Source organism: Bactrocera tryoni, chromosome 1 (genome assembly GCF_016617805.1).
Source record: "Bactrocera tryoni isolate S06 chromosome 1, CSIRO_BtryS06_freeze2, whole genome shotgun sequence".
Lineage (NCBI taxonomy): Eukaryota > Metazoa > Arthropoda > Insecta > Diptera > Tephritidae > Bactrocera > Bactrocera tryoni.
Window position 1 is genome coordinate 79,023,554 of NC_052499.1, and position 12,978 is coordinate 79,036,531.

The window sequence follows — 12,978 nt, forward strand, 5'->3', positions numbered from 1 at the left end:
ATTCCATATAGCAATTCGAATATCTACTTGCATTTTTTTGATATTAACAGAGATATCATATTGAGGAGATTGTTTGTTAATTCAAATTGTTTTGCTAATAAAGCTTCGATTCTTTCGATTGGATCCTCGTTACTGAAGGGGGTGTAAGGTTTGTTTCGTCGAAAAAAGACCTTTTTTCGTGAATTTTTTTAGAAAAAATTATTGCTGTAGGTTTATTTTACTTATTATTATATGAAAGTACAACATTTGAAGGATACTTAAAAAAAGTTTTATCGAAAAATAACGAGGAATAACGGATTTATCGTCGATCTCTGTAGGCACCTCGAAAAAAAGTTGTTGTGCGGTGACCAGCCTACAGCATCACTGGATCATCGGAAACAAAAAAATTAAAATGCTTTCTTTAGTTTATGAGTTTAGCTTTCAATTGACGTCGAGTTTTTTTTAATTTTTAAATTTTTCAATTTTTGGTACCATTTTCAAGCCAAAATGACGATTTTGGACGAAAAAATCGACCTATTTGTTATTGTAAAAATCTAAGAAATTAAAATTTTTGGAAAAACTCGACGTCATTCGAGAGCTATATATATGTAGAGTATTTGTACAAAATTTCAAAACAATCGATGTAGTAGTTTTTTCTGTAGGCTGGTCGCCGACTTTAAAAATGACATATTTGGGAAAATCGATTCAAAGTTTTGTACACTCAGCGCAGGTAGTTAGAGGTACCGTTATTCAACCTGCTGTAACTTCGTTAGTTTTTCTCCGAATGACCTAAAACTTTAACACAATATTCTTGAGATGTTGATGGTTCAGAAAAAAAATAAAAAAAAAATGGAAATAAAAAAGTTGTCAAACCTTACCCCCCCCTTAAATTTCTATTTTCGCGTAGTATCTGTGCATAAGTAGGGCAGCTACTCCTATTGTTAAAATCATTTTTCCCGTAAGAAGTGGAAACATTATGCTCCTGAGGAGCTTTACTTGATTGCTGACTAAAGAAACGACTATTAGGCTTCTGCTTTGCAACTAATTCTTGATAAATTTTGCAGCCCTTATAGCTAGCAGCATGATCTTGTAAGCAATTAACACATTTGGCAGGTAAATCCTTGTCTTTCTGACACTCTGTGGTTGGATGGCACATAGAACATTTAACGCATCTAAATATCTTTGTACAATACATCTTGGTATGTCCATATTCCTGACATCGAAAGCATTGTACTATATCAGTTGCACAAATTTGTTTAAATTGCCATATACTGAAATAGTACTTATATGAAAATGATTAGTTGTATGACTTTATAAGATAGTACTGATATGAAAATTTTTTATAACAAGTCGTAGATAATTTCGTATATTTGGGAACCAGCATAAACACCACCAACAATGTCAGCCTGGAAATCCAATGCAGGATAACTTTTGCCAACAGGTACTACTTCGGACTGAGTAGGCAATTGAGAAGCAAAGTGCTCTTTCGACGAACAAAAACCAAACTCAATAAGTCACTCATATTCCCGTCCTGCTATATGGTGCAGAGGCATGGACGATGACAACAACTGATGAGTCGACGTTACGAGTTTTCGAGAGAAAAGTTCTGCGAAAGATTTATGGTTCTATACGCGTTGGCCACGGCGAATATCGCATTCGATGGAACGATGATCTGTACGAGATGTACGGCTATGCTGGCTAGGTCATGTTGTCCGGATGGACGAAAACACTCCAGCTCTGAAAGTATTCGACGCAGTACTTGCCGGGGTAAGCAGAGGAAGAGGAAGACCTCCACTCCGTTGGAATGGCCAAGTGGAGAAAAACCTGGCTTCGCTTGGAATATCCAATTGGCGCCACGTAGCGAAAAGAGGAGGCGACTGGCGCGCTGTTGTTAACTCGGCTATAATCGCGTAAGCGGTGTCTACGCCAATAAAGAAGAAGATAAGAAAAAAAAGACATCAAATTAATTTTGTGACCACTACTAATCAAAAACACTGTTGATAAACCATACCTGAAAAATTCATATTCGAGTCAGATATATTTCGTCAACTATCAACATATCTGACTCGAAAATGAATTTTTCAGGATTAGAGCCATAACGTGAGATAACCACTAAATCATGATTGCCACAAATATCTTCAATCTTAAAAAAATTAACAAATGAATGAAATTGTATATCAAGTGTCTGCAATATATTTGCGCTAATGCATACATCCTTATCTGCCCATAATCCCGGCACTGCAAATGATTCCAGTAAATCAGCTCCACACAGCAATTTCAATTGCACACCATCCTGCCGCTCACGCAAACCGGGAGGAACCCAACCAGGTAGAGTACCGTTTATATCACTTTCTAGAGTGGTTCTCCGTTCTGCAGTACCATCAAAATTATATGAATAACTATATCAAATTCATATAATTTTGATGGTACTGCAGAACGGAGATCGTGAGTGACCATTCTGATTGTTGTATTTCCCAGTCCGATGGTAAAGAAGTAAAGTAATTAATTAAAAGCCTGTAGATATGTTATAACCAACTTACTTTGATCCATGTTGAGGATTGCAATGCTAATTTCAACATAGCCAATCGATGTGTAGCAACAACGAGTCCTTTCTTCCGATATGAATCGTGTGTGGGTTGGCATCGTTTCACCCACACACGATTCATATCAGAAGAAAGGACTCGAGGTTAAGGTCACCAATGACGTGATGTGTTCCTTGTGTTTTGTAATAATCACGTGCAATTTCTCTATTATAAAAGAAAAATATAATAAATACATATATATGTATGTATGCGCATATTTTATGTAAAAGCGTTTAATAGTATTTCACAATCTTACCGAACATACGAAAATGCATTGGCGTCTGTGGGCTGAAGGAACCACAGGCTATCAAAACTATCCGAGGCAATATCCGCTGATTATTCATGTTTATATAATTATTGTCTTGAACAATAAAGAGAAAAATACACAAGTATGATTTGCAAACACGGCAAGTTGACCTTCGAACAAAGCTCGTAAAATTATAATACACGTTCTCTGCTTCGAGACAATGAAAAATATAAAAAATTTTAAAATAAAATTTGAATTTTGCTCGAAATTTCTAGTTTTTAGTTTGCCAAATCCGATTTTTGATCACAGTAAACTGGCAGGTCACAGGTATAAATGCGAAGAGTGTTGCTTTAAACAAAACACAAAAACAAAATCTTTATGAAATATTAAGTTTTTGGAAATATTTTTTGTTGATACGAAAATTTCCAAAGCAGTTGGGTCAAACTTTGGAATTTGGTAACAAAACATCTACTTTCACCTAAGACATTTTAATATTTTTTTATAATTATTTTCTTCCTTTTTTCTAGCTTTTTGCAGTTACAAAAGTATATTTTCTGTCTACGTTCAAAGCACTGGGCAACAGCTTAAAACTATTGAATCAATTACGGGAAGTCTGGTCGGTCCGATAGGAATTTAGTCTACAAAAGGAAAACGAAAATTTTAGAAAAAATTGTGACTAATTTTATAGCATAATAATGGCAAATATAATGAAGCTCCAACTTCTCTAAACCATCTCACAAATATGTTTTCTGAAGATTTTCCAAAATTAGTCTCTGTGGTGACACAATGTGGAGAATGCTGTAGCTGGAGCAACACTTCGTAACCAGAATCGAACAATTTGGACGAGTTAATGATAGAGGTGGTCTCACTGCTGCACTTATTATACGGACTGAGTAAACATGGCAGCCATCCCGCCCACAGCTTTCATATTCAATATTTAGTAGAGCATATGACGCACGTGGGGTTTTAAGGATGAAACACACGAAAAGTTAATTCTCTTACAACACCTTACAGTTCAGCGAAGTAAGATGATAAATGCTGGTACACCAACAACTCTGGAGTTAGTTTAAACCTTACATTTTGAAAGGTACATCTAGAAAAAATCTCAAAAAATAGAATTTTTATTTTTTATATTTAATTCGTTATAAAATTGTTAAATAAAATTAAATTTTAGTTTCCTGATACGTTTTGTCTACCTTCATTAATTAAGTATGAATATGTCCTCAAATACTTAAACATTTCATGCAGTAGGTAGGTAGGTAGGTAGAGAACCTCCTGTAACTGCTATTACGTTTCACCTTCTCTCTCAAACCATTTTGAGGTTTCGATGAAACTACTTATGTCCGATATGTTTTTAGAGGAAATCCATTCAAGGTTTGGTGCTTGATGGATTCCAAGTGTTTTGTGTCGGATCTGTGCTGGAGCTGGGCATTCGCAGAGAAAGTGGAAGATTGTTTCCTTGGTATTAGCTTCGCCTCGGATTCGTTGAGGAAAGCACCTGCCTTCGCCAACTCGTCTGCTTTTTCGTTCGCGAAAATGTTCCTGTGGCCGGGAACCCAGAACAAGTTTAGTTGGAGCTTGTCTTTTATTGACTTCATGCAGTAGTTTTCTTTAAAAAATTCTCAAACTCACCATTTTTTAGACGGTCAAACGAAAATCATTTATTTTGATCCGATTGAAACATTTTGTACTGAGACTTTTTTGTTCAAAATTTTAAATTGTAAAACTATAAAACCATTTGAGCAAACCCTTGAAATATTCATCGTTCGCACAATAATTGCACAACATATCAGCTGATGATCAACGGACTTAATATCTCCTCAATCACTAACGCATATCACAGGCAGGCGCGGCAGACGCGTTTGTGGAGAATTAGTCATCATTTCATTCAATGTTTTCATTTATGTCTGAAGATATCCATATGTCTGGGAACATAATCGCAACGCAGCGACCTTTAGTTCCTTATGAATTACAGCGATGACGTTATTTATTAAATGTGAATAGAATATAAGAATAAAAAAATATAAATAATATAAAAGAAATAACAATAAATTGTACGTAAACTTGAAAAGACAGAATAAAATTACAAAACTGCAGAAACGGCAAATCAAAATAAATTTAAATAATTTGTATTGAGCAAAAACGTGATGGCGTTGTAACAGATGACGCGAAAGAGCAAATGCAAAAACAAAAATATTATATACATACATATATACATATGTAAAAGGTAAAACACAATAAACGCAACCCTCGCCAAGTACATAAATAAAACAAATTGAAGCCAATAATAAAGTAGCGCTGGCAATTTTATAAAATCAACAACAACAATAGCAGCAGCAGTACGTTACAGACACAACAACACTGGCGGCATTTCACACCTGGCGCAATTTTTTCCATTTTTTTCCATGTTTTCTTTAAATACATACAGACAGATTTTTATATTTACTATGTATATACATATATAGTACACATATATACATATACATATACTTGCTTATAATATTGCTTATGTTTTTCGTCAGCAGCTGCAGCACACCACAACTTCAAATCCGCAACACACGACCTCAACGGTCCCAGCCATGCTTAACAACAATAACAACGGCGCGTCATCAGCACATCAACAGTCAAGGACGTTGAAGGCCATTCATCGACATTTTACATTTGTTATTGCGGCAGCGCAGCTATTGGCGTTGTGATGATGAGCTTGTGCGCTTGTTAGGTGTTATTATTTTTGTTGTAAAACTTTTGTGTTCCCGCTTTATAAAAAAACAACTGTTTTTTCTGCTGCCAATCACATTCGTTTTCATTATTTCCACATATTCGTCGGTGCGCAAGCGCTTATGTGCATGTATGTATGTACGTGTGTGTCGGGAGGTTTGTGCGGAAGTACACATCTAATTTTTCACACCTGACTTCGAAGGAGGCGTAACGGAGATTTCATGCTGATTCCACAGCTTAGCGGCAGCCACAAGCGCAAATGCTGAGCGGTGTACGCGTCTGCGAGTGGTTCAGTCATTAATTCTAAAGGAAGACTATTTTTCTTTTCTACGGATTATTTGCCAATCAACTGTGCAAGAAGTGGTAATTATTTTGCCTACAGTATTCTTTATTAATTATAAAGATGTTTTCACAAACAACTTATTGCTGAATCTTAGAATCTTACACTTAAACATAATTAGATTTTTAAACATTTAAAGGTTTTTAAAACATGCGGGTGATCCAAGGTAGGGCTCTAAGTCTTGTTGTGAAGACGATTGTCGTCGCAAGTTGGTGGAAGTTTATGCTGAGCATGGTCTAGCTGAGCTCACGAGCATTGAGCGCTCCAAAAAGAATTCAGTTTTGCAACGAATTGTGGTTGGTGATGAGAAATGGATTCTTTAGGACAACTCAAATCAACGGTAAAGCCAAATACCCATCACGCTAGAGCAATGCTTTGAATTTAGTGGTAATGCTCCATTATTTCCTTTATTTATAGCACCGCTTGCGCGGTTATAGCCGAGTTTACAACATCGCGTTAGTCGTTCTTCCTTCTCGGTGTTTGGCGCCAATTGGAGATTCCAAGCGAAACCAGGTCTTCCTTACCTGGTCTTTCAAACGAAGTGAAGGTCTTAATCTTCCTCTGCTTCCCCCGGCTGGTACTATGTCGAATACTCTCAGAGCTGGAATGAAGCTATCCAGCGTAGCCGCTGTCGCTTAATTCCCTGAACTACATATCTCAATGCCGTCGTATGTCTCGTACAGCTCAACATTCCCTCGACTGCGGTATTCACCATTGCCAATGCGAAAAGTACCATAAATCTTTCGCAGAACCTTTCTCTCGAAAACTCGTAACGTCGACTCACCAAATATTGTTATCGTCCATGGCTCTGCACTACATAGCAGGACGGGAGTAATGCGTGACTTATGGAGTTTGGTCTTTGTTCGTCGTGAGAGGACTTATCCAATCCACGGTAGTTGACGCAGATTGTGGGGTTTTCCCTTTTTGTGGATTGGACACAATTAAATTCCAATCATCATATTCTACACAGAAGCTGTTGGATGCTCCTTATCAGTCCTTCGCCGCCGTATTTGAATAGCTCAGCCAGCAATCCATCGGCCTCCGCCGCTTTGTTATTCTTCAGTCCGAAAATTCCCAATCGAACATCTTCATGGCCGGGCAAAGGATCGTCTATTTTATTACGAGCTTCTAAAATCCAGTGATGGCATTAATAAAGAGCACTACCGAAAACAACTCATCAAATTGAAACTGACGATTGCCGAAAAACGAGTTTGCGACCAGACATGAGGCAATAGTTTTCAATCATGACAACGCACGGCCTTAAGTTGGAAGACCGTTTAAAAACTATTTGGAGAGCAGCGACAGGAACTTGCACAACGCCCTCACTGGTAAACGATTTACATCAGAACACTTGGGTCGATTCATTATTGGCCGCCAAGCAATTATTATGTAATTTCACTTTCAGAACTTATCATCTTTTGACTTCAGCACTCTAAAAGTATATTTACCTAACACCGCATATTTTTAGATCGATATATATTATATGCACTTCTACTTCGTCCTCATGGAAACCCCTTCTACTATATAACTGGCATCCGCTAAGATTCTTAACCTTATCGCGAAATCACGTCTAGATCTCTTGGGATCCACTTTATGCCGCAACTTCTTCGAAATCGCGACTAGACTTTTGGTATATACAATACTTTGGGGTTATAAATCTCTTGCGATCATTGCTATAACAAAATCAAAACAAACAGTGGAGTTATACAAATCTTTAATGTTTCTGAAGTTTCGCTACATCTTTTGTCATATTAAAGAAACATGTTGCCTCGTATCGAAATAGATCATGAATACTAAATATATTCAAATAAGTGGAAATTATGGTGGCCGCCACACCGAAAAGCATCACCGACAGCGACATTGTCAGATCGCATTTCAGACGATGCCAGTATTTTAAAATGTGTAACCAGCATTTATGCAATCTTAAACGCCAAGAAAGCGCCACTCCACGACGCTGTTGCTGTTCCAGCATCAATAGTTGCTCTATATCCGTATGCACGGGCTCGAAATTCAAATCGAGTGGTATACTGCCATAAGAAGACTCCGTTGCAACGCGCTGATGTGTTCTTTCCATTTGGCTTATACGTCGATATAGTAACGGTGGTAGTATAAAGACCAATGGGGCAATAATCGTGCCGCCTACGATATCCATGAGTACATCAAAACTGGGTACGAATTCGGCTATGAGCACTTCAAGAGCGACAACGGTGGAACGTAGCACAATGCGTTTCCACGAGAAAGCTTTGAAAATATAAATATCGTTATTATTTAGTTAAAGATTTCCAATAGATGAGTTTCTATTACCTTCATTAATTCGCAGATAATTTTCAATCTGTAAAAACATGGCGGAACTACCAACAATAATTGAGAAACACAACTGCAATGCCATAAGTATAAGCAGAATATATAACGCCACACTCTTCGGCAATGTCTCCAATAGATTATCCGCGATCATGATACCGAATTTATATACCGCAATAATGGAACCGAAGATAGCTATGGTGCATGTTACTGAAATAAATAATAATAAATAAAGATTCATTTAATTTTAATGGTAATTATATTTCGACCGTAATTCACAAACGTCTACAGTTGATGGCAGATAGAAAAGTAATCGTTCAAAGAAAAACGAAAATTTTGGAAAATGTCGATTTTCCACATATGTAGTATCCATTTAGCTCGAAACATTTGGTCCAACGATGTTCCAACTCAACCCATCGAAATCTCTACATTGCAAGAGACCCTTAAAAAATTTGGAAATACAAATGCGTGTGACCAAATCTGAAAATTAGCGAGGATGGGGCAGTAGTTCGTAGCTTAATTCGACCAAATTATCTGTTGACGACAAAGATGTGTGCCGTTAGGTTATTAATAGGTGGAAGAGTACCTACGTTTTTCTTCACCGTATAGAGCCATTTTTTTCTACAATTCGACATCAAAGCGGCTAAATAATTCGGTACTGTACAGCCCTATGACTCAGCACATGTCATGCTTTCCGAACTTTTTAGATGCCTGCTGTTTCAGCTACCTCACACTTCTTCAATCGGCAATCTGCCAAATACAAGTTCGTAGGCTTGTGTCCACTTATCCTCAGTTTTCGAGACACCTCGTAACATCATTAAAACCCACGCAAAAACGTTGAAAGTCATTGAAGCAATTGTTTTGACAAAGCAGAAGAATATATAGTATTCAAACGCACTTTGAGTCAACCTATAAAGAATCCAAGCCCACTTTAATTTTTCTGCGCAATTTTCCTTTCAAAACCAAAAATTTAAAAACTTAACGGTTTTGATCTTTTTTCTAAAATACGTAGACATCCGCGATAAAAGCAGAACTACGAGTTCGATTTTGGCAGAGTCCGTCTGGAAAAGTGTACTAAACGATACTAAATCTCTCCTGCTATAATAGCGTGCCTGGGTGACAAAGCTTAATACTTAACGAACTGCCCTCATATATATGATTATGTACATACATACATATGTATATTAAATGTAAATGAATGTATATCAAACTCACTTGTGATGCCACTGAATGCGGCCCAGTAAACTTGAGATCTCTGCTGCATATCGATTTGCAAGGTGAGTAACATCGGATGAATGTCAAACTGGAAAGCCAAAATGCTGTAACCATTAAGCAGGGCCAATAAAGATGGCAATTCTACGAAGAAAAATATGCAAACAAACATAAAAAGTTATATATGGAGTCAAACATAGGTGTATAGATGTTAGCATACCTAAGCTGACACCTTCGAAGGGTTTGCCCAACGGTGCGGATGTGAAAAGGCAAAACCACAAAAGAATCACAATAACAACGAGTACAACGAGCGAGAAAATTGTCAGTCCCCTACAAACAAAAGAAATGACAAACACAGTTCATACATTTATATAAATGTAAAGCAAATAATACGAAGTTATTTATCAGAATCGAGTATGTGCGCCCAATGTTATGCCATCGAATATTGTTATTTGTTTATGCATTATTGCTTCTTACCGCATATGTTTGGGACTGCGTAGCCACATCAGCGGACAGCAAAATATTCCTATTATAATAACCCAGTAACAAAAGGAGAAAGAAAATTGATTATCCGTTATGCGCTCGCCGACAAGCTCGAGATTTTGTGCTGCTATCAGTAGACTTGGTATGGCGGTGGCAAAAATACTTATGTCGAGCAAGATACGCACAAACAAGCTCAGGCAGGGGCCATATGCCAAATGGGCTATTGCTGCATAGGGATATCTGTAAAAAATTATTTCCATTAAATAAAGGTATGACTATGAATTTTTAAAAAGTTCAACGATTTCCTCCAACATTCAAAATTGTAAAATATATTAGAACATAAACGAAGTTACTATCACCCTTTAGATCCATTTCGGGCTTCCCATCTTCTAATGGAGAATGTTTATTATCATTCGAAAGAACATTCTTTGGCATTTATTTTTTGATAATTATCTCTGATCGCGGCTATGTCTCAGATAGTCCATCCGTTGAGCCCAATTTTCGATGACTCGTTCGAGCATTTCGACTGGTAGCTGGCGGAAAAGTCTAACGGTGTGATATCGCACGATCTTGGTAGCCAATCGACCAGTCTAAAACGTAAAAGTATCTGCTCACTAATATGTTTTCTCAATAAGTCCATTGATTGTGATGTTTGGGAAGTATCGCCATCTTTTTGAAGCTACACATCACATCACGTGCTTCAATTTCAGGCATTAAATACTCGGTTATCATGGCGCGATAACGGTCGCCAATGAAGGTTACGTTCTCATCGGCATTTTTGAAAGAATATGGATCGATGATTCTACACCAAACCGCTGTTTTTTTTTTTTTAAATGGCGGCTCTTGAATCTCTTCAGCTTGCTCCTCGTCCTAAATGCGACAATTTTGCTTGTTTACGTACCTATTGACCTAGAAATGGGCTTCATCGTAGAACAAAATTTGGCTTGAATTTCGTAATAAAGTTGAACGATTATTCAGGCTTAACCGTCCGGACCATTCTAATCAGGTCTAATGTTATAATTGAACTAAAGTTCCAGTAATCTTTCTAGACTTTATTCACAGTTTCCCTTTTTTCAACGTTTGAAAATATTATTTTCTAGATATTTCAATTTTTTCTTTTCTTTTCGGCTTAAGGTTAAGTAGTTAGCCTTTAGGCTGAGATTTATATTACGATCAATATATAAAAAGATTTTCAAATGGCGGTTCACACATCAGATCATGTTAAAGAAGTTTCTTGTAAGATTCATTATTTGTAATGAAGGTCGAATCTGTAGTGAATGAATAACATCAATCAGTCACGGTCGCTTTTATGAACCCATTCCACTGCTCTATGACTATAAACCGCTCATTCACCGCCTTGTTATCACTTGGACAGAGAGATCAATTCATCGTTCTGATCACTTTGATATACATTATATATATATTTATATATATAGTATATATACAAATATCAATCACCAATATCAATATAAAATAATATATGTATATAGCATACATATGTACATTTACATACATATGTATATGTATGTATACATCTAACTTTCTCATTTATTTCTAGGCATTACAGCAATCGTTGTGAGCACAAAACTACGATTCTAATCTTGTGCAATACTCGTGAGTGTATGAAATTATCTCGAGCATCCTCATACGACCCTGTTGACCGCGACGGCTTCCGTCAATATAAAAAATTGGTGCTGTTTCCGCGTTTTCACAATTATGTTATCTTTCTATTACACCTCATTCTAAATCTTTATTATTATTATTACTCGTATTTTTGAACTCACCTGCTCTTTTGTGATATCGACGGATCGAAGGACTCAGCCATAATCCAGCACTGACTGAGTAAAAAGGAAGTATAGATTTGTAGCGCTATAACGGACAAGACCAAAGGTATGCCCAGCACACCTAATTGCACCAGCAGAGCCGGGAGCGTTATTAATGGCAGCACACCAAATAAATCGACGACGTAAAGGACTGCAATGAAGAGTGTCAAATTCTCCTTTTCCTCGATTTTGTGCAAATGTGGCAGCGCACTAAAGCGCGCACGCGACAAAAATGGCCGCTGATCATTGTGGGACTGAATGGAAGGCGGCTCATTGGAGTGGTAATATGCGCGCGATGGACGCAATGCAGGCTTCTGCCGACGCTTGAAAAACATGGTGCACGGCGGATGGTATGTGTGTGTGTGTGTACTTTAAAAGAAAATACCGTTTTGGGAATTTACATTTCGGCCAATAAAATTTGTCATCGCGAACAGCCGCTATGTGGCGATACGGAGCGATGCAACTGCACGGTTTAAGTTAAGGCGAGCAACTGATGCATAGTTTGTATTAGAAAATTTCGCTCTGTCTACAGACTATATGCAGCGCATTACCGTTAAACATAAATACATATCTATGTGCAGGTATGCCTACAAACAATTTGTTCATTTGTGGTGAATTCGCTCAACTCAGCGGCGAGTCGTTGCTTAGTGGGGTGTGCTTAAAACTGTTGCAAGTAATTTGATCCTCCAGCAGTGGTGAACGGTTCTTACTAGCCTGTCGGCTTTAAACCATGTTTTTATATACATACATACATATACGTATGTTCAGAATGTATATATGTATTTGTACTACCACAAGATTGCAAAAATAATAGTTTACATGGAACAGAACCAATGCAAAGGGCAATAACATTCATGGAATTGTTACACTGTGTATACATACATATGTATGAACCGGACTGACAAAAGAACTATATACATATATATTTTACTTACAACAAATCTTTATTACCGCCTTTAAAATAGGCTCTTGAACCAGTAAAAGCTGGCCAATTAATCCAATTTTCTATAAACCTGTTATAAGCTTCGGCTGACATGGCTTTCGGTGTTTTCAGCCAATCTTGATCTTTTCGGTTTCAGCTAATTTTTTATCGTCATAATGATAAACACACGTGTTGTCTCCGTTAGTGATGCGTTATTGGGTTCTTAAGCATCTCTTCGCAACCTCTACTTGACATTTTTTGCAAAATATTCAAGTAATTTGGTGCGAGTCTAGCAGTTAAAGTCCTCATACCCAAAATATTAAGCGAAATAAATGTGTTGAGTCGATCCATGAGGGGCCTTCTCTGACTTT

The 12,978-nt window shown here is 37.2% G+C and overlaps 2 protein-coding genes across 2 annotated transcripts; both read right to left on the reverse strand.

The window, feature by feature from the left end:
• Nucleotides 1-1,999: 1,999 nt before the first annotated feature.
• Nucleotides 2,000-2,905, reverse strand: LOC120777360 (nicotinamide/nicotinic acid mononucleotide adenylyltransferase 2-like). Its single transcript, XM_040108672.1, is given in 5 exon segments — nucleotides 2,000-2,122; nucleotides 2,192-2,327; nucleotides 2,380-2,622; nucleotides 2,670-2,724; nucleotides 2,818-2,905. Coding segments are annotated over 5 exon segments (645 nt in total).
• A 4,658-nt stretch (nucleotides 2,906-7,563) lies between these two features.
• Nucleotides 7,564-12,163, reverse strand: LOC120774052 (amino acid transporter AVT3C). The gene is made up of 6 exons (XM_040103359.1): nucleotides 11,647-12,163; nucleotides 9,857-10,102; nucleotides 9,600-9,709; nucleotides 9,383-9,523; nucleotides 8,171-8,377; nucleotides 7,564-8,107 (listed from the first exon to the last, which is right to left on the reverse strand). Exons 1-6 carry the CDS (start codon nucleotides 12,018-12,020, stop codon nucleotides 7,581-7,583), a joined length of 1,605 nt encoding a protein of 534 aa, XP_039959293.1. The 5' UTR covers nucleotides 12,021-12,163; the 3' UTR covers nucleotides 7,564-7,580.
• Nucleotides 12,164-12,978: the final 815 nt, after the last annotated feature.